Genomic DNA, 27409 nt, shown 5'->3' on the forward strand with positions numbered 1-27409 from the left:
ATCGCAGTCATAGTTGACAATCCCGGTCGTCCATTTTCTCAAAGCGCCTTGATCGCAGCGTCGAGCTTGGCCTCGATGGTGTCAAGCGCACGCTTGGCCAGGTCACACTCGCCGTCAGGCTCGTTGCAAACCTCAACCTCACGCTTGGTGAGCTCGTCGTCATCATCGATGGAAGCCAAGTTCTCAGCCTCAAGCTCAGCGTCGCGGGCCTTGATCTCGTGGAATGCCTCGTATGCGTTGCGGAGAGCCTTGCACTCACCGTCGTCGGCCTCGCAGACGTCAGTCTTCAGGATCTCGTGCTCTTCACGCTTGTCTTTGGCACAAGGAGCGCCGATGGCACCGCACCAGCCGGTGAAGGAGTTACCACGCTGTTTCTTGGCCTCGGCAAAAGCAACGGCGTCAGCGTCACGCTTGACTTTGGCGCAGGGAGCACCAAGGGCACCGCACCAGCCGACGAAGCTGTTGCCTCGGTGGCCTCTGCGCTTGGGCTTCTTGGCCTTCTTCTTGCGTCTGGCCTCGGGAGCGGCGTCACGGGCGTAGATGGCGTCTTCGTCCTCGGAATCCTCGGCGCTGACGTCGGTCTCGACCTCAGAGAAGAGGTCGCGCTTGGCGCAAGGCGCACCAATGGCACCGCACCAGCCGACGAAGCTGTTGCCGCGGCGTTTCTTGGGGTCGGCCTCGGCTTCGGCCTCACGGGCGTAGACGTCGTGGACGGCCTCCTCGACGGATTCGCCGACTTCGATGATGTCGCGCTTGGCTTTGGCACAAGGGGCGCCGATGGCACCGCACCAGCCAACAAAGCTGTTGCCGCGGCGTTTCTTGGGGTCGGCCTCGGGGTAGGCAAAGGCCTCAGCGATGGCATCGGCAGAACGCTTGACGCGAGCACAAGGTGCTCCGATAGCGCCACACCAGCCGGTGAAGCTGTTGCCACGGCGTTTCTTCGGGTCAGGCATCGCCTCAGCGTCACGCTTGACTTTGGCGCATGGGGCACCGATGGCACCGCACCAGCCGACGAAGCTGTTGCCGCGACGCCTCTTTGGTTCGGCATCGGCGACGGCGAGGGCTTGGGTCAAGGTGACCGCCACCATGAGGACGGTGGAAACCGCGAGCTTCATGTTCGCGGTGGTTGTTGTCTTCTGGGGGAGGTTGGAGGTTGGTTGTGTTGGTAGAAAAGGTACGAGTCCGGTGATATGGACTGCGTAGCTTGGAGGTGGAGAGTGGTTGTAGAACGAGTGTGGAGGGTAAGGAGGAAGTTCAACTGTAGATGGCAAGAGAGCGAAGCATATATAAGCAGCGCCGCGAGGCAAGAAGAGCTTGTTTACCCGATGTGGTGTTGAATAGAGATTTTGAATAAAGGAAAAGATGACCGTGGTTGGCTGCCACGGGCTGATTGAATGGATGATTTGATCCGCAGCTCAATAAGGGAAGAGAGCGCTCGATAAGAAACCAACCGAATAGGCGTAAAGTCCGACAATAAGCCAGGAGAGTGTCGTTGGGTTGAGGAATGACCGAAGAGGCCTCGGAGTAGCGAGCGACGGTGAAACTCAATTGAGGTCCTCCTGTCTCTACATGCCATGTCAGGAGTACGTACGAAGAAGTGTCGATGTCCAGCTTTCGAACAGGTCCGAAGTCATTCACTGCGATAGAACGTAGGTATAAACGCCGATTCCCGCTCACCTGCTCAAGTGGACATAGTCCTTGATGCGGATTCGCCATGATCCTTTGCTCTGCACGAGGCGCAAATCGTGGACATTTCAGACCCGTGTGAGTGGACACAATGGAGAGTATGGGTCGTTCATCTTGTGGCGGAGCGCCTCGTGGTGGACTTGAAAGGCGTCGTCTGCTTTTGGGTCTGAATAGGATTTCTTCCATTGGCATCCGATTAAGGTTAGTCTGGTTGATTTTCGAACATTCAGTTCGCACGAGACTTTGCCAAAGCCTGCAAAGAGGACGGTAATAACGGTCGAGGATCATGCGTCGACCGCAATGTGCACGTCTTGCTGTTCGCGGCGTCGCTCGTGCAAAGGACTATCCTGCCAGTGTCTTCAAGGCCAGTTCCTTGCATCGATGCTGAATCATTGCCCGGACCGTTAGCACATGAGGTAGTGGAGCGAGTGCTCTACAGCGCGAGATCGACATCGGTCGACCGACTGCAGCCCGTTTGCCCGAGAGCATGTATCGTTTTGAAGCGTGATCAACAAGCATGGCATTCGCTGTGCCAGGAGGTCGGCGGCTGCCAGGGGTACTGGTAATGATTTTGTTCACTCATGATCTTGACTCATTGATGAAGTGACCGCGAGGTTCGTGTCGGAGTTCTCGTCTCGTCTTTGATGCGGAGGTTGAGGTGGAGGAGAATATGAGGATGAAGTCCGTTAGTTCTAGTCCGTCTGGCAAGCCAAGCCTTCAGCTTCGGGAAGGAGCGGAGAATAGTCCGCCTCCAGCCGATTGCATGCGCTCAAAGTCAAACCTTGAGATCTTTCCGACTCGAGCTACTGGACCTACTACTCTTCTTGCGATAGAGACATCTTCAAGCATTCACCTCACATCGCCATCATGTTCTCTCGACGGGCTGTCCAGGTGCGCATAACCACCACGACCACTCTCCCTCGCGACTGACACTGACATTCCCCTCCCCGCGTAGGCCCTCCGCAGCAATGCTGTGCCCACCCCGTCAGTCGCCGCGAGGTGTACGTTCCGATAGCCCAATACCACTCCCACCGACACGACGATAGCATCTGACCACCTTTCAGCATATGCGACCGTCCAGACCGACATCTTCAAGCCCACCAAGTTCGGCGGAAAATATACCGTGACCCTCATTCCTGGTACGCTGCGACGCAAATTTCACATGTGATACGACGATACCAAGAGCAAGCACTGAGATACGAGGATTACACAGGTGACGGTATCGGCGCCGAGGTCTCTGAATCGGTCAAGACAATTTTCAAAGCGGACAACGTGCCCATCGAGTGGGAGCAGGTCGATGTGTCTGGTATGGAGCAGGGCGGCAAGCACTCTGAGGAGCTCTTCCGCGAGTCCATCTCCTCGCTCAAGCGCAACAAGCTCGGTCTCAAGGGTATCCTCCACACTCCCGTACACCGATCCGGCCACCAATCCTTCAACGTTGCTCTCCGACAAGAGCTCGACATTTACGCTTCCATCGTCCTGATCAAGAACATCCCCGGATACGAGACGCGCCACAAGAACGTCGACCTGTGCATTATCCGTGAGAACACCGAGGGCGAGTACTCTGGCTTGGAGCATCAGTCTGTCCCTGGTGTCGTGGAGTCCCTCAAGATTATCACTCGTGCCAAGAGCGAGCGCATCGCCAAGTTCGCTTTCAGCTTCGCCCTGGCCAACAACCGCCGCAAGGTTACTTGCATTCACAAGGCCAACATCATGAAGCTTGCTGATGGTCTCTTCCGCAACACCGTCCGCAAGGTCGGCGAGGAGTACCCCACCATCGAGACCAACGATATGATTGTCGACAACGCCAGCATGCAGTGTGTCAGCCGACCACAACAATTCGACGTCATGGTCATGCCCAACTTGTACGGAGGTATCCTCTCCAACATTGGTGCTGGCCTTGTCGGTGGCCCAGGTATCGTTCCGGGTTGCAACATGGGTCGTGAAGTTGCCGTGTTCGAGCCAGGCTGCCGTCACGTCGGTCTGGATATTCAGGGTAAGGACCAGGCCAACCCTACCGCTTTGATCCTCTCAGGAAGCATGATGCTCAGGCATTTGGGACTCGACGACCACGCCAACCGCATCTCCAAGGCCGTCTACGATGTCATCGCCGAGGGCAAGACCCGAACACGCGACATGGGTGGTGAGGCATCTACGCACCAGTTCACCCGCGCTGTGTTGGACCATATGGAGGCTTCTGGTTGAGCGGAGTGACTTTGAGCTGTTGAGAGCAGTGGATGAGCAGACAGCAGCGGTCTCTGACGGAGACGAGGCGTGATTGCAGCGGAGCTTCCCTATTCTCGGACACCCTACGTTGATTGAGCTGATTGCTTTGCCTGACTTTTTGCATAGCCTCGATGTTGAGAGATTTGCTACCTCCATGTAGATAGACGTGTGTGTATATTCAAGGACTTTTCAAACTGGCCAAGGACGTCCCAGTCACACACCTCACTCCGCTGCGTGGTTGATCCTTTGTAGAGCTTCCTCTACCACAAGACGTCGTTCGACCCTTGATCCATATCTCCGTCTCAAGTCCGTTCACTGCCTCGGTTCTGGCCTGCTACACCAACGACCACGAAACGCAACGACGAGCTTTGCCAAAGTTCTCCGGCTACAGCACTACTCAGCAGAGCATATTCAAGATGGCGAAGAAAGTAACACTCTACGTGGACATTGTCAGTCCATTTGCGTACATCGCATACCACATAACCAGGGTATGCATTCGCTTCCCCGCCTAGAATGCCAACTCTCCACGACATCCACGCTTCCATTGCGTCGCTCGTTCACAGCCATTGTTGCTACCAAAAGACATGAAGTAGACCTCCCTCCGTATACTAACTCGCACCTTCCAGACCTCACCAGTCTTCAAAGACATCGAACTAACCTACATCCCCATCTTTCTCGCCGGCATCATGCAACAAGCCGGCAACACCCCACCCTTCAAAATCAAGAACAAAGACACCTGGATCAACGTCGAGCGCCAACGCTGGACGAAACTGTTCAACGTCCCCTCCATCGGGATGCCCAGTCCCTTCCCTCAATCCACCGTCACCGCCCAGCGCGCTCTGTGCTACATCGAGTCCGTCCATCCAGACAAGCTGGTCGCTTCCATTGACGCTCTGTACGCTGCGTTCTGGGCTCAGGGCAAGCCGATTGGTAAGAACGAGACGGTGATTGAAGCATTAAGTGGTGTATTCGGGGAGCAAGAGGCGAAGAAGATTGTAGAGGTGGAGATCAAGAAGGATGAGACCAAGAAGAAGATGAATGCGAATACACAGCTGGCTTGGGAGGCGGGAGCATTTGGGCTGCCGTGGTTTGTGGCGACGAACGAGAAGGGCGAGAAGGAGGGTTTCTGGGGGGTGGATCATTTGGGACAGATGCTGAACTTTTTGGAGGTGAAGCGCGTGCAAGAAGGTGGGTGGAAGGGCATGTTGTGAGGGTAAACATTGTTGTCGAGACTTTCCATCGTGGTTGTCTTCGTATGTACACGCATGTCAGACTCATTGGCGTCAATTCATGCAGTTTCTTCGGGCTCATGAGCCCAGGTACAGTTCTTGTATCTACCGCAAGCTCATCGTCAATATCAGTCATGAATCGTAGTATATCGTAGGTGTCACCGGATCGCAGCATCGCCAAACCGTGCCTTACAAGCAACATGACATGCTCGAGAGCTCTGCCAGTACTCCGATCGAAGTCGTTCCCTCACTTCCCCTCCTCACTCAAGTCTCAACCCTTCAAATACTTCTCCGTGTCGTCTCTCGTGAACGAAAATGGACCCTTCGCCATATCTGGACTTCTCGGACTCATGGGCAGTGCAAATAGATCGTCCTCATTGCCATCCTCCTCATCGATACCCACATCATTCCCACTACTCGCAAACGCATTGAGCGATCCCATGCCTACTTGCTGCCGTTGCTGCGCCACGAACGCTTCTGGCGGCGATTGGGCGACAATTCTTCGAGATGGCGGAGGTTGTGTAGCGGCGGACGGTGCTTGTGGAGCTTTGGCTGCAAGCGTTGAAGCTGCAGGAGGCATGCCCTTGAGGGTAGCGAAACTGCTGAAGGACCCGACAGCTACGTCCGAGCCCTCTGGACTTAGAGGGTTATACGCCGCTGCAGGTTGAGCATTCTGATCATCGACTGTACTCAGCGACGACGCCGTCAACTCTTTCTCACTTGTGCCCAACTTCAACCCTTTTAGCTTGTCCATCAGCCTACCTCCTCCGGGACTCCTCGGACTCGTTGGACTTCCCAATCCGCCTCCTCCCAACTGTGTCTGCGCCGTGACAAGACTGATGCCCGCCGGCTTCGCCAGCACGCCAAAGTTTGCTTCTATCCATTCCTTCTCCGCGACTGCGATCTCCAGTCCTACACCCTCTTCGTTGTCTGCCGACTCGCGGGCAATCTCGTCGTTCAGAACCTGCAGCCGCTTCTTCGCCCATATCGTGTGAAGAACGCCCTTCTTTCCAGCTTGCCGTGCCGTTGCGCCGAGTTCAGGCTGGAAGATAGCAGGCAGCGGGTTCGTTCGCCAGTTGACACTCGGTCCTTTGCGCAGCTTCACAGCAGTGGGTATAGAGACGCCGGGTCCAAGCAGGAAGTAGAGCCGGTTGACCGGAGTGTCCTCCGTCCCAGCTCCGGGAGATGCATGGTCTCTCGCGGGAAGAACAGTGCGCTTGCCATGCCAGCTGATCTCCCAGTCGTCGCTTATGTTGTTCGTGATTGAGTCTTCTTCCCATTCGACCATGAGGATTTTGGTCCCGTCATTCCCGCGGCCTGGTTCAAATTCGAAGCGTGCGAGGGCGTTGCCGTTGGAAAGAGAGGGCGATTCGACGTCGTCGTGTGGAGAGGGAGATGTCGATGCAGAATCGAAAGAGGTTTTGACTGGGTGGAAGGATGGGTGGGCGGTGGTGGTCATGGTGCGATTGTAGTGATTGAGGCAATGCCCGCGCGAGCTTGCGGTTCGGACGTTAAGGTATTGTGGTTCGGAGATCGGGCGAGCAAAGTCAAGTCAAGTGAAATAGGGACTGCTGCGGTTAGTCTGGCGTGGGCTATGGTCATCTTCGGCGGAGCAGGGAGTCGTGATAAGGCGAGAACTGGGAGCGATATGAGGAAAGAAGCAACACTTCCACTTCTTGTTCGACGGACAGATCAAGAAGACCGCTCCGGCTGATGGTACCTTACCACTCACAGGCACACCCAAGGACCGTCTGTCAAGGACAACGGAAGACCTTCGCAACGGCAAAGAGTGTGTGTCTCGCCCGGTGAGGCCCGATCCGAATGTCTACTTTTAGCTCCGCTTCTTTCGAACTCCTCCTCTCCACGATTCTGCAACGACGCAGTACGATTACCGGGTTGGAGACCCGTTCTGCGGAGTCGGGTCGATCACAAAAGAAGTACGATCACGGTCGCTGTTATCGGAGCTGCATGCCACTGCTTATTGTATGAAGCACCACCAACCACGCTCCAGAGCAATCGAGGTCTTCTCGACTATCAGCCCAATCCAGGCGTGCCAGGGTCGCAGAGATCGAGAAGGCTTCTGCAGGTACGGCAGATACTCGGCGCAGAACGACGACACGATGCGGCAGAGAGACGAGCATGCACAGCGACGACGAAGGTGAAACGAGTGAATCTGTTCTTTCAGTGTCCTTTCCATCCATCATGGGGTATAATTCCTAGAGTATTCCTAAATTCCTCAAGCTCAAGCATCAGTCCTGAGAGCTGCACTAGATCAGGAGCGATCGTGAGCATTGAGTTGAGAGTCTTGCTTCTTCCCTCTCCCTTTCATGCCCTCAGATCAACAGGAACTCCCATCCTTTTCCTGCCATCACCTCCCTCCATCCGACCACCGGTGCACCGACACCACTCTCTAGTAAGTCATCATTCACCGCCCATACATCGTTCAACAGCTCTCGGATGCGTCCGAAGCTGCCGAATGCCGCCGCATCGCCGAGCCGCTCACTTCTCTCCTCGAGCATACCGCGGAATGGCGAGCCTCTCGTCGAACTTGCGCCGGCAATCAACAACGGCCAAGCCAAGCTCCGATCGAAACCCTCAGTACCAGCTGGGATGAAGTTCATCAATTCCGAGAATTGGCTGATGAGGTGGCACATGCTGGGTTGAGTAGGCGAATATCCCGGCACAAGAGTGCAAAGGTAGATCCTCGCAGCCACGCGGAAGACAGCCGTGATGTTCGTCGTCAACTGCTTCGGCCGAATGGCGCCAGTGGTGGAGAAGCAGCTCTGCACCACACCCGCGGAGTTGAGTTCGGTCTCACCAATGGCGTTGGCTAGCGTCTCAACGTACTTGCACAGCATGACTTCGTCCAGGCCAAAGCCTCGCTGCACGTCCAAGCAAGCAATCTCCGCGATCAGGAACATGATCTTGTCGTCGCAGCCCATCAGCTCGGCGAGACCGAGAGAGCCATTTGACATGTTCATCTCACGGTAAGTGTCTGCGAAAGTGGGTTGACGACCGAGGATGGTGGAGCCGAGAATGTCGATCCAGGAGGTGAGGGTCATGTTGAAGGAAGCCTGGTGATGCTGTTCTTGTGGTAGGAGGACCGATGTGGGGAGATCAAGGCGGTTCACCAGAGAAGTCGCCGCGGAGAAGTGTTGGTGCCAGGGGATGTCAGGCAGCGCATCATCGGCGCGGCCGACTGAGCATTGGAAGAAAATCATGCCGAGCGTTGCTTCGAGGATCTGGGCGTGGTTGGTGTCAGCTCCCAGTGCCTCGCATAGCTCCGAGACCGCAGCATAACGATGGCGGACGACATCGTTATCGAGCTGCTCGTTGTTGGCTGGCGATATTGAGAGTGAAGTTTCGGTGTCTTTCATGTGAGTGGCGGCGATGCTGAGGCAGCAGTGGAGATATGCGCGGTTGGACTCCAGCGCGGGAAGAATCACGTCCTCGCGCGTGGAGCCGTGTTGGTTGGCATCGAGTATGGGAAATATGAGTTTGAGGACTTTGTCGAAGAAGTGGTTGAGGAGGTACTTGTCGCCCTCCTCGACGTTGATGACTGTTTCGTGATTGGGTGTCAATGGTCCGTGAGGGAATTCGAAAAAGTTGAAGTCGACGGGTTCCTCGGCGAACTCTTCCGAGGTCGATTCAAAGTGTTCTTGTTGGATCCAACTGTCGGCGGGATAAGCGGGGAGGCCGTCCGATGTTGGAGGCGGCTGGAAAGTGCTGAATGTTGATATCGTTGAGTCTCGTCGGGTGGGGACGTTGTTGACGAAGACTTCTCGTTCGGTCTTGATGTCCACCTCGTAGGGTGAGAACATCGGGTATCGTGAGTGATGTGTAATGTATGGTTGCGGTGGTGGTGGCATTGAAAAGTAGCCGTTGTCGGTCGTGTATGTGAGGTCGTAATCAACGGAATATGGCGATCCTTCTGAAGGACATTGTGAAGGAGGGAAAGCTTCGGCGAATGGAGCTTCTGCGGAGTTGGGTACTGAATGTGTGAGTGGAGGCGGCGAGCTTGTGCTAAGATGGCGTTGGTGTTGCGATTGTTGATGCGATTGTTGTTGTTGCTGCTGCGGCGTCTTCTTGGAGAGTTGTGTTTTCTTGATCACATTCTTGATGTGCTCTTTTTGGTTTCGTCGTTGCTCGCCGTTGCTCCACCACAAAGGTCGCTTGTAGTCGCATCGCAGTCCCAAATGTGTGCATGCTTTGCAGGCCGGTTTTCCTTCTTCGCACTTCTTCCTTCGCAATCGGCATGTGAAGCAGCCTGGAATGAAGTCAGTTTGAGGTAGGCCAAGCTTGATCGCATTCGCCGTTGGAATCGCAGTTGGGATCGTTCGGAGGTTTGATGTCTCAAACGTACCTGATCGCGAACGACGGTGCATCTTCGCCGCAGCAGCTTTCGCTTCGGATGCAGCATTCTTCGTAGCGGCCATTTTTGAAGATGGCTTCGCAAAGGTCGAGGACGGGTTAGAGGAAGACATGTGAAAGTATATGTACAAGCAACTGCAGGGCAATGTCCAGCAAGCCGAGCAGGGGAATAAACAGCAAGATTTAGCGTTGCGATTGAACGACAAGGTACAGATCAGCCTGGCCAGCGGGCTTGAAGTGAAAGGAAGGGAAGGTAAAAGACGAAAGCAAACAAAATGCAAGCAAATTAATCGATCAACGACAGCTGAGTTGGTGGAGGGAGTTGGCGACGACCTACCTTATACCTACCAGTCGAGAGACAAAGTAAGCTAATTGTGCCGCATTCTATTCTTAGAGAGGGAATCGAGGTGGAGAATTGCGGACTAATTGGGGAGGTCTGGAGGAAAGGATGCAGCCTGCAGTAGAACATGCATAGATATGCAGGTTGCTATTGGACCGTTGTGCCACGGTGGCTGCAGATCGGTCGAGTCCAACGGCCCGCATTGAGTGGTGCCAGGTGGGCTCTATTCCTGCGTGCCGTCGTCTCGATCACCCGACTGGCTCCACGAGGCAATCTGCGTCCAGACCGTCAGTCGATAGCCTCGAGGCTCGAATCATCAGAGGGAAGATCGCCATGAGCCGTTTTTCCACAACCTAGATGACCCCGCCATCGGCAGTCAATAGAGAGACGGGAGCTCGAAGCTGTTTGATTCATTGGACCTTGACTTTGAGCTATCATTGCGGTCGTCAGGCTGTCAGCAAATTGGTTGGAAGAAATTCTCCGACAAGGTTATCATTGGCAGAGATTCAGAGCGGGACCATGCCTGCCATTCGGCGATCGCATCATGCCTCCCCAGTCGATTGTATCCACCGCACAGTTCGTTGCTTGACCGCAACTCTGCGTTGCCCGGTCGGGCAGACATCACGGTCAATGGCGATGCACAAAGATGATGGATACGTGCAGTAGTGCACGACAAGGGCTCGAAGCGGACAATCGGCAGCACGAAGGATCCGACATGCCCATGCAGTTTCTGCAAGCACTCTACGGGTCTGCATGCACCGTCGCACGGCGCTGCTGCAGGACCGTGAGAACAGAGAGACGACGAGAGAAGATGCATTGCGTGTATGAGGGCAGATCTTCTGACCTGCTTTGTGAAATGCTCACTCCTCCGTTCTGAGCATTGAGCGTTCGGACCTGCGTCGAGTTGTATGAGGTGGTATGGAGATTCCCAATGGTGGCGTCGGCGTTGTGTTCTGGACTCATCCTACACTATGATGTCGTGCGAACTCCATCCCAACCACGGAAGCAATGCTCACGGGGTCTAGTTGGGATCGCAATCATCCATGAATGCTCGTGACGAGGTCGGACACGATATGACGGGCCATTCTCAAGGTCGGTTGGAGACGGATGGCTGGCAGGCGAGGAGGGCTATATTCGGAGATGACCCTAGATGCGAGAAGAGGCTCTCACCGATAGTTGCTGTCAAGGACAGATCTGGGTGTGATGGAGGGTGGAAGGGTGGAAGGGTGGAGGAAAGTGCAGAGAAAGCGCAAAGGACAGGCGCCGTATGGATGTGACGTCTCTGCGGTCGTGCAGCAAGCTCGACGCTAGCCGGCATTAGAGTGTGATCAAGGCGCGGGCCACGGACGAATCAACGGACCCCACTCCCCGCCCGACTTGTCTCGGAATCTCAAGCATCTCAACTCTCCCCCACACTATCGACGGCGAGTGAGCCCGTGATGATGAACAGCGTTGCGACTTGCGACCTGGATCAGAAGTCTCGAGAAATCCTCGGCGGTCAACGCAACGCACGGGATGGAGGGACCGATCAAGGAACTCAATGTACATGCTGCTCCACGCCTCTCATCACCGCATTGCATGTGAGGACGGAGTGTCAATTTCGCGTGGCCTACGGGAAGAGTATTGTGATTATTGTCAACATCACCTCTCAACACATAACCACGAGTGCTTCCCAACTCATCATCACAGTCCCTCCTTCCCTTGTCCTCGATACAGCTTGAACAACGCCATCCCGTATTTCCCCTCCTCAACGACGGCCATGCTTTAGCCGAGCACCCATCTTTCGACCAGCGATTGGATACCGACAGCAAGGAACAATTGATTGCACGACTTTTTGATTTTCTCCGACTCTGTCCCGTCTGCCCAGTTTTGGTGCTGGCCTGCATCTCTGGCCCGCTCGCTTTGGTTTTGCCATGCGTGCTTGTGTCCATGAGTCGAGTCGGTCAGGCGGACCCGTGGAACAGCTCTCGCCGTTTGCGGCCAGTTTGGTCAAACCTGTGAGCGATCGAAAGATGCGGCGAATACAAGCCTTGAAGTTTTCTCTAGACGAGCCTATTCGTCCGCGGCATCCGAGCTGTCATGTCAACGGCTGTTGCTGGCGATCAGGGATGGGAAAGCCTGACAATAATCCTGCGCAATATTGACAGCCTCTGTCATCTGCTAGGGTCTGTTGGCACGATAGCAGCGAATTGCCTATCTAGAATGGAGAACCTGTGACCTATGCTGCGACCGCCCCACTGACCAGTCTTCCACGTTGATATCATGTGCCATGGCGCACAAGCACTGGTATCGCACAACGCTGTCGTTCTCGTGGCTGGGCTGAGCTGGGCTGGGACTGCTTGTGCGACGAATAGCGGGGACGGTCCCTTGCGTGACGACCTGCAATGCAAGCACTTTGGAAGAGGGGCAACGGGTGTCGCGTTGCATCCATATCGCTGTCGTGCTCAAGTGCTTGCATGGAGTTTTCGTACAGGTCACATTCACATCACATTTGCTAGGATTCGCGGTGTCAACTCCTTGTGAAGTGGATGCGAAAAGATTTGTGAGATGGAGGGTTGCAGATTTCGCCGCAACAGATCCAACAAGGGAACAGGTCCGGACTTGAAGATCCGCATCGACCCGAAGCGAGCCTTCTCTGGCGTGATTTCGGCTAACCGATCTTGAACCTTGCTCAGAGTTTGAGCCTTGAGGCACTGAGAGGGGTTGACGGGAAGATCTCAGTTCGAAGGAATCTTAAGATAGATGGTCAATTAACCTTGATTGTCCCGCAGTCTAGCTGCTCGATTGGTATAATTAGCCATCTCAAATGAGGCCGAATCAGGAAGGAGCGACAAGGATGTATCGACTTGAGCAAGTCGAGCCACAGCCACTTATCGGCGGCCCACTACCGCCCGGAGTCGACCGTTCACACGAGTGGAGGCTTGTGACCACAGACGTGCAGGGTTCGCTGGACCAAAGAGCTCCCGAGTCAGGCATGCCTACCTGCGCGATGCTATCGAGGCCATTGGCCGCCTGCACTGTGACCTGCAGCAAGTAGCAGCGGCGAGCAAGCGTGGTGAATCGGTGATGGATGCGAACGGGCGAGGGTCGGCGAGTGGGAGAGACTTGTCACTGGGATGGCACACTGCAGAAGCGCTTCGTCCAGGGCAAGTATAGAAGAACGCTGCATGTCGCCCTCTCGCGCGTGGGTGACCGCTTCAAACACTGCTGCCCTTTCCCGTCGAACATCTGTTCTCGATATTGCTGCGTTCGATGACTTACTACTGCGATTAGAGACCGGATATGACACACTGGCAACGGTGGCACCGCGATTGTTGAGACCTATCGACAAGCGAACATACCTCGGATTTTCGCCTTTTACCGCCCACGTGATGCAGGCCATCACGTCTTTCTCGCCCATCGAGGCAGGTGCAGATATGGTCCGGCGAGAGACTTTCAAGACTGCTTCGGCTGCATTCGATGCGAGGCCGATTTCCATGTTGTCTGAAGCGACCGAGATCTTTGATACCGACTTTGAGGACGACAGCGACTACCAACGGTCCGGGAGTTTCGAATCGGTACGTCGATACATCCGGCTCTACCCAAGAGACATGCCGAGCTAACAATACTGCAGTACGATAGCAGAAGGAGGTCTCAGACAACGATATCATCCTACGATGAAGCGACCACGCCGATCTCTCGCAACAGCCTCACCCGCAATCAGCTCAACCTTCGCATCCAGCCAGTGGAAGGTCCCAAAGGACCTCACCTCTTCCGAAGTTCTCGAGCCTCTGCGGAGCTCGACTACTTCGACTATGCCCTGCAGATGTCTCCTGTCTTGCCCAAGGAGGAACCTCCGCGGACTGACACAGCACTGTCCAACGACACCGTAATGACACCGGTCAGCCAGCAACGTCCAACGCTCTCCCTCGACTCCGCTTTGTGTCGACCGGAGGCAGATCCCTATGCTCACATTCGATCGTGGTCTCCCGACCAGGTCATCGAATGGATGTACCAGGCTGGCATGGAGGCTTCTGTCATGGAGTGTTTCGAGGTGCACGATATCAACGGAGCTGTCCTCCTCGACCTGGACTTTGACGATCTCAAAGAACTCGGCATCCAATCATTCGGCAAGCGACACAGCCTGTGGAACGCCATCTGTCTACTGCGCGGAGAAGATGGCCTGCCCAGCCCGACAAAGACTCCCTTCCAAGACATCAGCCGTCCATGCACATCCAACACCAACCAATGTGCGACACCCATCGACGACTCCAGATCGACAACTCCATCTGGTCGCAAACGACGTGGTCGGAAAGCACCCAGGACAAGCGATGTCATCACTCCCGCCGAGTCCGTCTCCATCGTTGCTATTGAGCAGCTTCTCCCGAAGCCACACAAGTGTGCGAAGGGCGAGCGATGTGCAAAGTGGAGGAAGCAGCAACGTGAACTACAACAGCTACATGACGAACACGGCATAGGCAGATTCCCAGTTAGCCCGACCAACGGTGGAAGAATCTTTGTCGCCGGCGACCCAGGTAATGCTGTCACCGCTGCCAACATGGTTCCAACGGATGTCCTACGGCGACCGGAGCACCGAGTGGAGGAAGATCCATTCCGTCCAACATCAGAAGCCATGCCATCTGTCATAGCCTCTTCCGGAATCCTCAGCCCTGGCCAGCTTCCTGAATTCGCTCTTCACGAAGACGTGCTCAATCGACTTGGCTCTCGTGACCCTCAAGACAACGTCAAGCACTTCCTCCACTACCAGCACATGTCCGAGTCGCCGCTCCCATCACCTACGCTAGAAGCACCAGGAAATCCTTCGTACGAGATGTTCCCACCGCAAGCCGTCTATCCCTTCCCAGCTCACCATCAAGAAGCTCCTGCGGTACTTCAAGCAGCAAATCACGACACCAACTTCCGATCCTTATCAAAACTGGACATTCCTCGCTCGGTTTCCGCAGGCCCTCAACTTCATCAACGAACTCTCCCAACCCCTCAGCAACAACGCTCTCTTCCGTCCTCTATCTCCCGCGCCGCTACTGCATCACCTTCCCAGCAACAACAACCAATCTATCGCCTGGGAACGCCAGCCTCCGAGGTCGATGTGCCAGTCCACCACAATCCTTCCGACCCTGTTCCTGTCGCCCGCGACACCTCCCAATCCGTACCACCGAACATGCAATACCGACCACAAGCATCCCTATCGCGCGCACCGTCAGCATCCCGCGCCTGGCGTCGTCCTTCTCTCGCACTTCCTTCAGTCTCCGAAAATGCCATCCTCACAACCGGCGCCGCGGACCCACAACCGACTCGCATCCCAGACCCAGCGCACCACCCGCCGACGACCAAGACTTTCGGCTACGGTCCAGCGTGCACCCACTCAGGCTGGATGCGCAAGCGAACACGAACAAAGTTCCTCCGCCACGAGTGGAGCGATACCCACTGCCGTCTCACCGGCACCGAACTCGCCGTCCACGAGAACGCCAAGCTCAACGCAAACGTGAAGGACAAGATCAACGTCGAAGACTACGCCGTCGCATGTTCCAGCGTGGCTGCGAGTAAGAAGTTGAGCAGTGCGTTTAAAGTATTTAGCATCAAGTCCTCGCCTTCCGAGGGCAAGGACACTGCGAGTGGGAGCTCCAACTCCAACGACTCCGCTGCCTTTGCATTTCAACTCATTCCTCAGGCCTCAGCTTCCAGCAATCACAAGAACTCGTCGTCCTCTCCAGAACGGAAAGGTACAGGATCCTCATCCGGTTCCTCTTCATCTGCGCCAAAGACCCACCACTTCGCCGTCAAGACAAAAGACGACCGCATTGATTGGATGCGTGAATTGATGCTCGCGAAAGCACTGCAGCAAAAAGGCCAAGGATTCGAAGTTGAGGTCAATGGCGTCAGGGCCGAGTAACACTCCTGGAGACTCTTTTTGGTGCGACTTTGATTATTCTTTTGACGACTTTAACGCGAGAAGCCAGCAAAGCGATGCATATCCTTACTTTCACAGTCATTTTCTTCCGGGCATCATTATACCACAATATCATCATTTCGGCCGTTGTTGGATTCCCTTTGTCTGTTGAGGGAGGCAGTGCGAGGAGCTTGGAACAGGGAGGAGATACCATGACGGGTTGCTGGAAGGCAGTCCACAAAATGGCCAAGGGGAAAGGAAAGGCGGGTTTGACTCCACTTCGATCACTGCCCACGGGCTTTTCGGAACGACGTTGATGAGCAGTATCTATAATCCAGTAGTTCTAGCGCTCGCAAGAGCGAGTATCACACTCCTTTGATTTACAGCGATCTCCTCGTGCCCTCAACTTCCACCCAACTAACCTAGCAGGCTCGTAGCACGGAGAGCCGAACTCGCAGCCTCTGCGTCCGATCGACTCACTTGCATACACATCGCTCATCGATCCGCCATACCTTCAGCCTTATGGATCTACGCTCGATGCTCTAGTCTCCATACATGAGCCCCGAAGCTCGGGTCCAGTGTGCGATTCATCCCAGACGTGCATATGCTGACTATATCATACTCTGCATCTGCATGTAAAAAGTACCCGTCCTTAGCGATGCAAGGCCGAACTCTGCATATTTTTGGGATGGAAGCGGAGACGAGTCCAGCTTCAAACGCGTCAGGCAGGGTATTCATGGTCGAAAAATGCTACCTGGTCGTTGCAGGGACAGGCTTCGTTTTGGGACGGCCAAGCGCGTGTTGCCACGATCGGTGTATCACATGCCGGAAGCAAGTGTGGCTCGGGCGGCTGGAGCTATAAGGCCAGTGATCGATTGAGATATCTGGCGGACTGAGTGAGCATCGTATCGCCACCGATGCCATGATATCGCTGTAAGCGCCGGCCACAAGGTCGGCGGCTAGGACGACGATGGTCGACTCCCAGCCAAAGACAGATCGTGATAATGACGTTCCAGACTATTCCAGCCAGGCTAGACGGCAGTGGGACCCGGATTAATGCTTGAGTGATTGATCCAGGTGGCGCTCAGAATGCAATCTTCCTCTTCCTTCCAGTGTATTTTGACGATGATTTCACAACCTTGCCTTTTGCCTCCATTTGACCCTTTTTGCGCATGATCCACGCTTTACCGCCTTTCTTCTCCGCAAAATCTTTCCCTCTCTTCCTCTCCTTTCGTCTCGAGTCGTAGACGTCCACTCCGTCCATACCGTTCACTGTGCCCGTAACATCTCCGCCCCCAACTGTCAGGACCAGGTACACCTTCACGTTCTTCGTCTCCGGATCGTCCTCCAGTATACCTGCTCCGAAACCTGCCTTGATCGCGGCAGAAGAGATCATACTCCTTTGTTGAGGATTCTTCGGGTAGAATTGACACACTGCTTTACCTCCTCGTTTCAAGCTCGCGTACAGTCCGTCGAAGAACCGCTTCAGTCTGCCTTCGGGTGACACGTCCGAAGTCTCCGCATTGCACAGCCATTGAATCGCAGAGATACTGATCGCGGCATCGAAGGTACCTGCGCGGAACGGCACGCCTTGTCCAATGTCTGCGAGCAACATGTCACCGTCCACATCTCTTTCTAGTGCTTGTGCGAGCATTGAAGAGGAGACATCCATGCCAACCCATGTGTGTGGTCCTCCCGCTTCTTCCTCGATGGTTGAGAGAATTTCTCCGGATAGACCAGATCCGCAGCCCACGTCGAGGATGAGTGATGGGGTATCGAGATCGAGGAGTTCGAGGGCGCGGTGTGTCATGGAGGCTTGGATGTTCTTGATACGGGATGAAGTCGTGTATTTTCGGGATTCGACATCATTGTAGAAGAGGTCCGGCGGGAGGATATCTTCGGGGCGTGACATGTTGGCGGTGTTGTGATGGTGTTGTCGTCGGGGATGATGTTGTTCTTCTTCGACAAATTGAATTTTGAGTGGATCCCTGCTCGTCTTTATCGATAACTTGCCGTCCCCACAGATCGGATCTGCTGGTCCGTACCGCCGCCACATGTGAACGACGCGGCTCTCGACTGCAGGCCACCTTTTCTCACGACCAGGACCATCCTCGACATCCTCTTCACACTTTTCTCTCACAACCATCTCTCAGCATGTGGATTCTCCCTCTTCTTGTATGGCCTTCTCGCCCCAAGTCTCGTCGTCCTCCTCGCTAACACTCTCCCACAGGGCTATCTCGGCCTCGCTCTGGGCGTCCTCTTCCTCACCCTCGCCATCGCATCCGGCCTCTACTACCTCTCCGAACTCGTCGAAGAACACAGCGTGATCGCCAAACGCATCCTCACACGCCTCATCTACTTCGTCATCGGCCTCCAAGTCCTCCTACTCATCGTCGACAAATTCCCACCACTCCTCTCCATCTTCAGCATTGCCTCCCACATCATTTACAGCCTCAACCTGCGACGATTCCCCGTGGTCAAACTCACCGATCCGGTGTTCCTCGCATCATGTGCTCTCGTCCTAGCAAACCACTGGCTCTGGTTCCGACACTTTTCGAACGCTCCTGGAGGACAGAATCATCGTGGTGCATCAAGCGCAAGATGGAATGTATACGAGCGTGTGGACGTGCCGACATTCACTGAGATCGCGTCGTTCTTCGGACTGAACGTATGGCTGGTGCCCTTTGCTCTGTTCGTCAGTCTTAGCGCGGGTGAGAACGTGTTGCCGAGCATGGGGAGTGAGTACGCTACAGGACAAGGCAGCAGTTTCGTCAGTGCCGGTGCGGAGCCTTCAGGGATGAGCAGTGGTGGATATGGAGGATATGCAATGCCAGGGGGTGGAGGAGCGATCAAGACGAGACATAAGAGGAGCAACACACAGACGGGCATGGCCAAAGCTGCGGTCATGGGAGTACAAGATTGGGTTTCGGAAACAGGCGAGTTGATGGGATTCTGGAAGGGAGACAGGACAAGACCTTCGTTATGAAACGTGGTGTATATGAGGCTGCAGTAAGTCCATATTTATAATCTCTAATCTTTGATGATGCTGCGAGACCATAAAGCATAATCTCGGTTCATGCTGAAAAATGCCTTCCACTCTGCAGCTGATGTCATGCGGACTGTTGCGGCCTTCAGAGAGACATCAAAAAGGACAGTCTACGAGGATATTTGAAAAGTACTGGCGAGTCTGCGTTTTCTGAAGATACAGTTTGAGTGGCGGTCATGGGCCGCGTAAGACCAAAGCGAACTCAGGCCATCAGGTATGTCGAGTTGAAGACGATCTTGTGCTCAGTGTTGCTACTAACTCGAGCTAGCTGTGAGATTCCAATACGTCGCCTTCCCCGTCGCAGGTCTGGTCGTCCTGCTGGTCGTCCTGTTCCCGAGACAAACGCCACCTTTCCACCCGGAAGCTACCGATCCCGCCCCGCTGGCTGTCACAGCGTTTGAGCATCCAAGTCCGCGAGGGCGCATCTCGGAGCAAACGCAATCAAAGGATTGTATATGAGAACCCACTTGGAACGTCCAATCAGGTCGATCGGATCGGTTCGAAGCCTAGTCATACTTGGTGCAGTGGAAGTCCTCTTGAACGGGTTGAGGATCCTACCGAATGCCGACTCGAACACTAAGCTTAGTGGGAGACGTTACGGAGTGCGGGTGTGGAGGTGAAGGATATGGGACGGTAATAAGATGACTATGGCTGGCGAATGCGGAGAATTTCACCTTGATACTTTTTTTGGCATCTCCTCTGTGTGTGGAACTGGTATGGTAAAGTTGGATTCTTTTTGCCCTTTTGCTTTTTGCAAGCTCGTCCTCCTTGCTCCAAAAAGACTGAATCTCCGGCAATGCGCAAAGATGGCGCATGGGCGACACTCGTGCTGGTCCGAACTCGAGTCGCGCTAGCAAGTATATATATCCTAATGTGGAAGGAGCGTGTTCCCATCGTTTTGGATGTGACGGGGCACTTGTGCTTGTCACAATGGCACAGTGTCGATGAGCAGGATTTGTCATGCCTTATGACTGGATACGAAAGATGTAGCTGAGCAAGACGCGGACTGTCACCGGAAGCCGCAATTGAGATTGGCTGTCCATGACTGCATAAGCCGAATGCCACTTGGCCCGAGTATTGACTCGACACTTCACACATCGTCCGCTACTCCTGGTCCGCACACCCCTTTACCAGCTTCTTCTGGCACTCCCTCGCAGCTTTCGTCCACTCTGTCAAGTCGTAGTCCTTACCCTTACCATCTTTGCCTTCATCAAAAATCTCATACGAGAACCAGCCCCTGAATCCCGTCTTCAGCACAGCCTTGGCAAAGTCCTCAACAGGCAAATAGCCCTCGTATGGCAGTGGCCTGAACTTTCCACTCCAGCGCCCTCGAGGTGCGACTCCATCTTTCTCGACCAGTGGATCTTTCATCCGGTACGCATCTGAAATTTGCAGCAAGTAGATCTTCTCCGCCGGGATCGTGCGCGCCAAGCGTTCGCAGGACGACTTCCAATCTGCCTCCACCTGTTCCTTGCTCCGCCCATCTTCTACGAGCCCACTTTGCGTGCTCGGATCTGCCCACTCGCCACCTGCACTCTGAAACGTATCCAAGCAAAGGCCGAAGTTCTCACGATCGACTTTCTCGCAGATGTCCCACACGTCCGCCCAGTCCGGCGCATGCGTCGACCAACACCAGTTCTCGTACGCAATCCGCAGTCCCCGCTCTGCCAGATAATCGGCCAATTCTCGTAGGTCACTCACAAAACGGGAGCGATCGGTGCCAATCTTGGATGTCGGAGTGTCGGTCGAGCCGACTTGTAGTGTTTTGCAGCCCACGGCTTGCATGATGCGAGTCCAGCCTTCAAGTCGTTGGAAAGCGTCCTTTCGCTCGGGAGAATCTGCAGGCCAGCCTTCGAAGTTAGCAAAGGGTTGTAGAAGCATCACTTCAAGGCCTTCCTTCTCCAGTATGGGCTTGAGGTTTGATGCGGCCTTGACGAGGATGTTAAAGGAGTGGTCGTCGATCTTGTCTCCAGAGCTGCTGGTCTGCTGCGCGAAGGACACAAGGTCGGGCATGGAGAGCTCGATGCCTGTGAAGCCTGCGGATGATATGGCTGAGAGTCTCGCGGGAACGTCATGGGATGGTTTGCATCCTAGCGAACAGGAGGCGTAGCTCAGAGGGAGGGAGGAGAGGGAGGAGAGGGACAGCGTTGAAGTAGACATTCTTTGGCGAAGGTGTTGGTCTTGTCGGGGCGAAAATATGGTAGGTCGATTGATGTAGTAGAAGGATGTGGTAGACTGCTTGTCTTACAGCACATGTAACGCCATCGCTCCTACCTCTTGACGAGATTCGACGTCATCCTTCTTGGAGAGCTTGAAGTTCGTCCACGCTTCCACGACTTGGTTGCACTTGGTATATCATCCTTCATGGCCGCGTACGATGCAAGTGGTCCTGCCTTTGCTGAAATTGTCATGATCAGTCGAAACATGGGGCAACGTAGCATTTATTGCAGTGATGACCTCTGGAGGTGATGTGATTGATTTCGACCAGGCGGACCTGTCTCCGTGCGGGACCCTTGTTTCCCCGGTCCGATTCTACGACTCACATGGGAAGCTTTTCTGGACAGCGTGGGGATATCTTTCTTGCTCTCACTTTCACCGACTTCGACCTCGTTCCACTTCCCTTTCACTCTACTCCTTTGTACGATCAGCCACCGCAAACATGGCTCCCTCCGAAGTAAGCGCGTCGCACATCCCCTTCGAGACCTCCACAACAACCCCGCCAATGCATACTGACTCTTCCAGTTCTTCATGCCCAACCCGGCAGTCGGTGACCGCAAAGGCGTGGAAGATTGGCGCATTCGGGGCATGACACCTCTCACACCGCCCGATCTCCTTCAACACGAAATTCGCCAAACGCAAGCGTCGATCGATACCGTTGTTCAAGGTCGCAACGAAGCCGTCTCAGTCGTCCACGGCCAGGATCCTCTCCGTCGACTGCTCGTTGTGGTCGGCCCATGTTCCATCCACGACCCGCAAACCGCACTCGAGTACTGCGATCGCCTTATGACACTCAAAAAGAAGCACGAGAAGGACCTCCTCATTGTCATGAGATCCTACCTTGAAAAGCCTCGAACAACTATTGGATGGAAAGGACTGGTCAACGACCCGGATATCGACAACACTTTCAACATCAACAAGGGACTTCGTGTCTCTCGACAGTTGTTCCTCGACCTCACATCGAAGGGCATGCCGCTTGCATCGGAAATGCTGGATACCATTAGCCCACAGTTCACCGCGGATTTGCTCTCGGTTGGAGCTGTAGGAGCCCGAACAACAGAGTCTCAAGTGCACCGCGAACTTGCTTCAGGACTCTCCTTCCCGGTTGGCTTCAAGAACGGTACTGACGGGTCGCTGGGAGTTGCCATTGATGCGATCGGCGCTGTTCAACATCCTCACCACTTCTTGTCCGTGACAAAGCCAGGCAACGTAGCCATTGTCGGTACAGATGGGAACGACGACTGTTTCGTGATCCTGCGCGGTGGAACCAAAGGCACAAACTACGATGCCGGCAGCATTTCCGAGGCAAAGGCAGCACTGGAGAAGAAGAACCTTCGACCTCTCCTCATGGTGGACTGCTCTCACGGCAACTCGCTGAAGAACCACAAGAATCAGCCTCTGGTAGCAAAAGACCTGGCGGAGCAGATCCGCGGCGGCGAGACGGCGATTATGGGCGTGATGATCGAATCAAATATCAACGAGGGTGCGCAGAAGGTTCCGGCTGAGGGCAAGAAGGGGTTGAAGTATGGAGTCAGCATCACCGATGCTTGCATTGGGTGGGAGGACACGGAGACCACTTTGGAGGAGTTGGCGAACGCCGTGGCGGCGAGACGTGAGAAATTGGGAGAGGTGAAAGCTACGAATGGTGTTAATGGGCATGCTTGAGGAGCGAGGATCTGAAAAGTGCGATATGGCGTTGGTTGGAAAAGATGGGGTATGATATGGGCGACTATCATGAAGTGCTTGTGATTGAATGAATGATTGATGCGGCATGGTTCGGCGGAGGATTGTTCAAAAGTTTATACCAATAAAAGCGATGATACTATACCACTTCAGCTTCGCTCGCGTCCAGCTGCCAGCGAGGGACGTCCGCTCCAAATGTTTCGTGGTCAATGCTGCTCTCCATGTTCGTCACACGGATACTCATCGGCAATTGTACGCCTCCAAGGCGATCGTGCCTCCGTGGCAGCCCTTGTCATTTCGCTTTCCAGATCTGGAGTCGGACTCTGTTCTTCACGGCCGACGGGTCTGTGATAGCATTCGGCATAGTGAGAAGCACATTTGCCTGTCGCCTCGCATTGTTCAAGCGAGCTCAGCAACTTCAAAACCAGGACTTTCCCTCTCTCCTCTTCTGCTCCTTCATCTCTTCCATCTACGACTGGTTAATAATGACACGATGTAAATTAGTTGCAAGCACCTTACCCATGACTTCTTGCATTCTTTATACGCACTATTGCGAGTGGTCAGTACAAAGCCCACATCCTAACACTCCCGCTCAGCACTTACTCGAAGTAATCCTGGCACATCTTCCGATCACCACCGTTTCTTCTTAGACATTTCAGACTTCTCGTCGCTGCTTCTTGACATGGATCGAAGTACTCGCTATTTTGCTTGCTGTTCTGGTCGTCAGATGGTACCTATTCCCGATTTCACATTGAGGAGAGTGCGAGACACACCTCGAGAATCTCTTGCCGCCTTTGTCCCAAGCCGTTTCTACTTTGCCTTCTTCGTCTTCCTTTCCCGCCATGAAGTTGTATCTTGATGGATGTGTAGTATGTGCTACGACATTGATGAGACGTTCGAGAGCGCCACTCGAGACTTTGTCGTTGCTAGCGCCGGGAGTGGCCGCGTGATCACCTTCTCGATGCCAGCTTCTTTCTCTCTATCACTTTCGTACATGACATTGGAAGACATCGCATTCCCACTTCTGAGCCATGGGACATTCGTCAGTACGTAGTGGTTTCTGCGAGCCTGAGTGATCAAGCTCGGCCCGCTCGAGAGACCCGGAGCTGCGATTTCGACACCATCGACTTCGACTTGAACTCGTGATAGAGCATTGCTTGAAAGCCGGCCTACCGCACGACGACATCATCAAGCTCCTGCTAGCAAACGACAGGGGCTCAAGAACGTCCATCTGGGTTCGCATCACACGCTTCAATCGCACTGGCACTGTTATTCCCAAGGTGGGTGGGCGCCCGTCCAAGCTCGAAAAGCAGCATCGCGACTTCATCCTCGATGTCCTTGAGGCGCATCCGGAGTATAAGTCCACGGAGCTGCAGACTGAGCTGATGGGCAAGTTTTCGCTATGGGTTGCTGAGGCGACTATTCAGCGCTTGTTCAAGGATGAGGAATTCATCGTTCAGCGGGCGGCTCGTACTGTGGCGCATGCTGAGCCGACATGAAAGGACCCGGGTGACCACGGAATTTCTATACCGATATCCAACTGTACTGTGGACTGCATTGAAGGACGCCGCGGAGGAGCTGGCGGTCTCGCGGTTCATCTGATCGTTACTTTTGAGGATACATCGCACGCTCATCACGTCTAGCTGAGTGTCCTTTGAGGCTCGCATGATCGTCTGAAGGCGCGTTACGGACGTGCGCAGGTTCGACGCTTGCTTGAGGACGATGGAGCGGTGGACGGAAGTTGTCGATGATTTAGCACTGGCACGAGGAGACGCGGGATCGCGATCATGGGAGGAGCTGCAATGGTATGAGGCTATCTTTCATATGCGAAGGGGTATGCTCAGTGGGAAACAGATGGCACGTCTGCAGCACTATTCACTAACGGAGGACCATTGTCATGTGAAAGAGAGCGGAGGCCGCTCCGTAATTTCAGCCTTGGAAGCCTTAGATCAGCCCGCTTCCACTTTACCTTACTTCACACTAAGACACGTTCATCATCGCGTGCCCTCAACTTGAACACTGCGCTCCTCGTCAGCATCGTTTGCACTCTGTTCAAACCTCTTCTCCCGCGAGAAGTGTGTCTCCTGAACCTGGAACAGCGGCTGGCAGTGCTCCACTCCCAGAAGCATCTGTCACGCTCTCTACCTCCCGCAAGCTGACCACATCCTCCTTCGGTTCCGGATCACGAGCCGCACGTCCAATTCACCCCTCCTCCGAGCAAAGAGCACAGCTTCCGCCCACATCACCGCCACATGATCTTTCGACCTCACTGATCTTCTTGCCATCATTTGGCACACCACAACCAAAATGTCCACCGACGGCAGTGTTCAGACAGCCGAGGGCAGCTCACGCAAGCGACTTAAGATATCTCGCACCGCAGGCAGACCCGTAGGCACCACGCTGCTCGACCCGATAGCCATCAAATCGGACTCACCTGCCAAAGTGGCCGTCACCGATGATGCTCAGCCGAAGGAGGAGACCATCCAGCAGAATTGTCACCACGAACAGTCCCTCCGCAAACTTCACACCGACCTCGACGACATGCGACATATCATCACTTGCAAAGTGTGCCAGCGCTTCCTTTACGAGCCTTACACTCTCACGTGCGGCCATACCTTCTGTTACAGCTGTCTTTCGCAGTGGATGGGTCAGAATCACAAGAAAACGTGCCCGGACTGCCGCACGATCGTTCGAGAGCAGCCAACCCCAGCATATCTGATCAAAGAGATGGTCTTCATCTTCGTCAAGCGGAGCGAACTTCTACCTGACGGGGAGACATCAGAAGAGCACTACCAGATGGCGAATGAAGAGGCGGAGATCGTGACAAGGGACAAGGCGAATGTGGATGATTCAAAAGGCGGACTGTTCATGGGTGCTTTCAAGCGCAGCTTGAGGCGACCTTTGCAGGCAATACATGACCCTAGCGATCACGTCGACAGGTGTCCGCAGTGCTTGCATGAGGTGGAAGATGGACATTGCAACAATTGCAACGTGAGGGTGCGCACGGAATTTGATGACTCGGACTACATGAGTAGCGACTCTGGCGAGGATGGGGAAGAGGAGGAGGACAGTGATGTAGATCATGAGCTGGCGCAGGACCACCCTGGTTATGTTGGCTTCCAATATCCAGACCCAGACTCAGATGCCACCTTGGACGATGATGAGATTCGTCCAGGACCAGATGGGTACATCACTGCAGCGGACATGCAAGAGCTACGGAATCAGGGTTACAGTACACCACCAAATGGTGGCTACAGCTCCGACGACGACGAGGAAGATCCGGAGATGGAGGGCTTCATCGATGATGATGTCGTACAGTACGACACCGGCGAGGACAATCTGTCGGATGCATCAGTGCAGGAACAAGCTGCGCCGAGGCGACAGAGGAGGAATGCTCCGGTCGTCTTGTCGGATGATGACGATGAAGATGATGATGTGCAAGTCCAAGTTCCCAACCGGCGACGTTTGGTCACTCGAAGGCCAGCACGTCAGTCTCCTGTCGAGATCGTCGATGACTCTTCAAATTCTGATTCGGACGATGAGCCGGTGCAGCGGAATAGCCAGCGGCCGCGAGCGAGAGTCTCGAGAGCTGTCAGTATCTCGTCAAGTGAAGAGTCGTCTGATGATGGCGAAGATGACGGCGCGACTCCCCGACGTTACAACTTTTCTCCAGTGGACGATGAAGAAGAGGAGATGCAACGCGCGATGCACAACTCCATTCACCCAGATAGCGAAGAGAGCAACGATGACAGCGACGACCAGTCAGAAGTCGTGCAAGGCGAAGGCGAAGGCGAGGAAGACAGTGACGGGTCTGACGAATCGGATGAGCAGAGTGAGACTGATCGGTGGGCTTTGTCCTGCCAATTGTCGAAGCCCAAGCAATGCTAATCTGACCTCACAGCTACTACTGATGCTTCCCCGCGCCGTCTCCAAGATCCCGCGAATTCACCGCAGCGCTCCCGCCCCAGCGCCAGTCGACCCCAGCCTCATGATCCTCATCGTATACGCACCAACCAGCAACGCCGTCCTCGCTATAGAGGCCCGTTCGAGTTCCTACCCATTCCCGACGGCTATCCACTTGGGATCGAATATGGAGAGCACTACCGATACCCTCTGCCACCACAGTTGTACTCCCCAGCCTCACTTCGCCGATACTTTGGCGAGATTCCTCGTACAGACCCACCACATCCTTCCTTGGACCCAGAGACACCCAGCAGACGCAGGGCATGGTATGAGGAGACGCGTAGAGCCACCGCCGCACGACACGCAGCACCCGCCCATCCTTTTCAACTAGACAATACGTTAGCGGCAATAAATAGCAGGCGGAACCGCCTTTCGCACGGAAACGCCGGACTGAGAGTCCGTTGAGATTGAGAAGAGGATGAGGCATGCGGGCAGCGGACCGGAGGTCAATGGAGTCGAGAGCCATCGCTTGAGTGTCCTGCAGTAACAAATACGTTGCAGCGGTTCAATTGATTTTCACGACCTTCGCCGGCAGCCTTCTCATAAGTTGAGCGTGGTACATCATCCCAGGCTCGGCGACAATCGGCCGGGTGCATCGGCTACATCAGCTTCATCTTGGTAGATTAATGCACGATGAAATACCGCCCCTTTGCAATGACAATCAACTTCAATGCCATTGTAAAGAGTGCCTCGCGTGCTGTGCTTCTTGATGCTATCGTCGTCATGTTTGATGAGAACCGTTCTCCATATCGCTACCTGCT

At 54.6% G+C, this 27409-nt stretch overlaps 12 protein-coding genes across 12 annotated transcripts; 6 read left to right on the top strand and 6 right to left on the bottom strand.

Annotated features, from left to right (window-relative positions):
• Positions 1–38: 38 nt before the first annotated feature.
• MYCGRDRAFT_110066 (uncharacterized protein) lies at positions 39–1115 on the bottom strand (the record flags this gene model as incomplete). The annotated part of the gene is made up of 1 exon (XM_003851239.1): positions 39–1115. One exon carries the CDS (start codon positions 1113–1115, stop codon positions 39–41), a length of 1077 nt encoding a protein of 358 aa, XP_003851287.1.
• Positions 1116–2498: 1383 nt separating this feature from the next.
• IDH1 (isocitrate dehydrogenase [NAD] subunit 1) lies at positions 2499–4109 on the top strand (the record flags this gene model as incomplete). Its single annotated transcript, XM_003850542.1, has 4 exons — positions 2499–2577; positions 2642–2687; positions 2751–2825; positions 2900–4109. 4 exons carry the CDS (start codon positions 2554–2556, stop codon positions 3889–3891), a joined length of 1137 nt encoding a protein of 378 aa, XP_003850590.1.
• Positions 4110–4328: 219 nt separating this feature from the next.
• MYCGRDRAFT_45618 (uncharacterized protein) lies at positions 4329–5123 on the top strand (the record flags this gene model as incomplete). The annotated part of the gene is made up of 2 exons (XM_003850543.1): positions 4329–4400; positions 4539–5123. 2 exons carry the CDS (start codon positions 4329–4331, stop codon positions 5121–5123), a joined length of 657 nt encoding a protein of 218 aa, XP_003850591.1.
• A 289-nt stretch (positions 5124–5412) lies between these two features.
• MYCGRDRAFT_100653 (uncharacterized protein) lies at positions 5413–6600 on the bottom strand (the record flags this gene model as incomplete). The annotated part of the gene is made up of 3 exons (XM_003851238.1): positions 5413–5529; positions 5615–5618; positions 5675–6600. The coding sequence occupies 3 exons, from the start codon at positions 6598–6600 to the stop codon at positions 5413–5415; spliced, it is 1047 nt and encodes a 348-aa protein (XP_003851286.1).
• An 874-nt stretch (positions 6601–7474) lies between these two features.
• MYCGRDRAFT_73671 (uncharacterized protein) lies at positions 7475–9550 on the bottom strand (the record flags this gene model as incomplete). Its single annotated transcript, XM_003851237.1, has 2 exons — positions 7475–9408; positions 9505–9550. The coding sequence occupies 2 exons, from the start codon at positions 9524–9526 to the stop codon at positions 7475–7477; spliced, it is 1956 nt and encodes a 651-aa protein (XP_003851285.1).
• Positions 9551–13483: 3933 nt separating this feature from the next.
• Positions 13484–15742, top strand: MYCGRDRAFT_44641 (uncharacterized protein; the record flags this gene model as incomplete). The annotated part of the gene is made up of 2 exons (XM_003850544.1): positions 13484–15432; positions 15466–15742. Coding segments are annotated over 2 exons (2226 nt in total), but the record flags the coding sequence as incomplete, so codon positions are not given.
• A 732-nt stretch (positions 15743–16474) lies between these two features.
• Positions 16475–17651, bottom strand: MYCGRDRAFT_110071 (uncharacterized protein; the record flags this gene model as incomplete). Its single annotated transcript, XM_003851236.1, has 1 exon — positions 16475–17651. One exon carries the CDS (start codon positions 17649–17651, stop codon positions 16824–16826), a length of 828 nt encoding a protein of 275 aa, XP_003851284.1.
• A 242-nt stretch (positions 17652–17893) lies between these two features.
• Positions 17894–18725, top strand: MYCGRDRAFT_73676 (uncharacterized protein; the record flags this gene model as incomplete). The annotated part of the gene is made up of 3 exons (XM_003850545.1): positions 17894–17914; positions 17970–18504; positions 18574–18725. 3 exons carry the CDS (start codon positions 17894–17896, stop codon positions 18723–18725), a joined length of 708 nt encoding a protein of 235 aa, XP_003850593.1.
• Positions 18726–19889: 1164 nt separating this feature from the next.
• On the bottom strand, positions 19890–20945 carry qa4.2 (putative 4-hydroxyphenylpyruvate dioxygenase; the record flags this gene model as incomplete). The annotated part of the gene is made up of 1 exon (XM_003851235.1): positions 19890–20945. One exon carries the CDS (start codon positions 20943–20945, stop codon positions 19890–19892), a length of 1056 nt encoding a protein of 351 aa, XP_003851283.1.
• A 451-nt stretch (positions 20946–21396) lies between these two features.
• On the top strand, positions 21397–22667 carry MYCGRDRAFT_73683 (uncharacterized protein; the record flags this gene model as incomplete). Its single annotated transcript, XM_003850546.1, has 2 exons — positions 21397–21459; positions 21528–22667. 2 exons carry the CDS (start codon positions 21445–21447, stop codon positions 22665–22667), a joined length of 1155 nt encoding a protein of 384 aa, XP_003850594.1.
• A 436-nt stretch (positions 22668–23103) lies between these two features.
• MYCGRDRAFT_45243 (uncharacterized protein) lies at positions 23104–23398 on the bottom strand (the record flags this gene model as incomplete). Its single annotated transcript, XM_003851234.1, has 3 exons — positions 23104–23154; positions 23205–23232; positions 23289–23398. Coding segments are annotated over 3 exons (189 nt in total), but the record flags the coding sequence as incomplete, so codon positions are not given.
• A 1315-nt stretch (positions 23399–24713) lies between these two features.
• MYCGRDRAFT_110075 (uncharacterized protein) lies at positions 24714–26573 on the top strand (the record flags this gene model as incomplete). The annotated part of the gene is made up of 1 exon (XM_003850547.1): positions 24714–26573. The coding sequence occupies one exon, from the start codon at positions 24993–24995 to the stop codon at positions 26571–26573; it is 1581 nt and encodes a 526-aa protein (XP_003850595.1).
• Between the last annotated feature and the right edge of the window lie 836 nt (positions 26574–27409).

The sequence above is a fragment of the Zymoseptoria tritici genome, chromosome 7 (genome assembly GCF_000219625.1).
Source record: "Zymoseptoria tritici IPO323 chromosome 7, whole genome shotgun sequence".
NCBI classification, from domain to species: Eukaryota; Fungi; Ascomycota; class Dothideomycetes; order Mycosphaerellales; family Mycosphaerellaceae; genus Zymoseptoria; species Zymoseptoria tritici.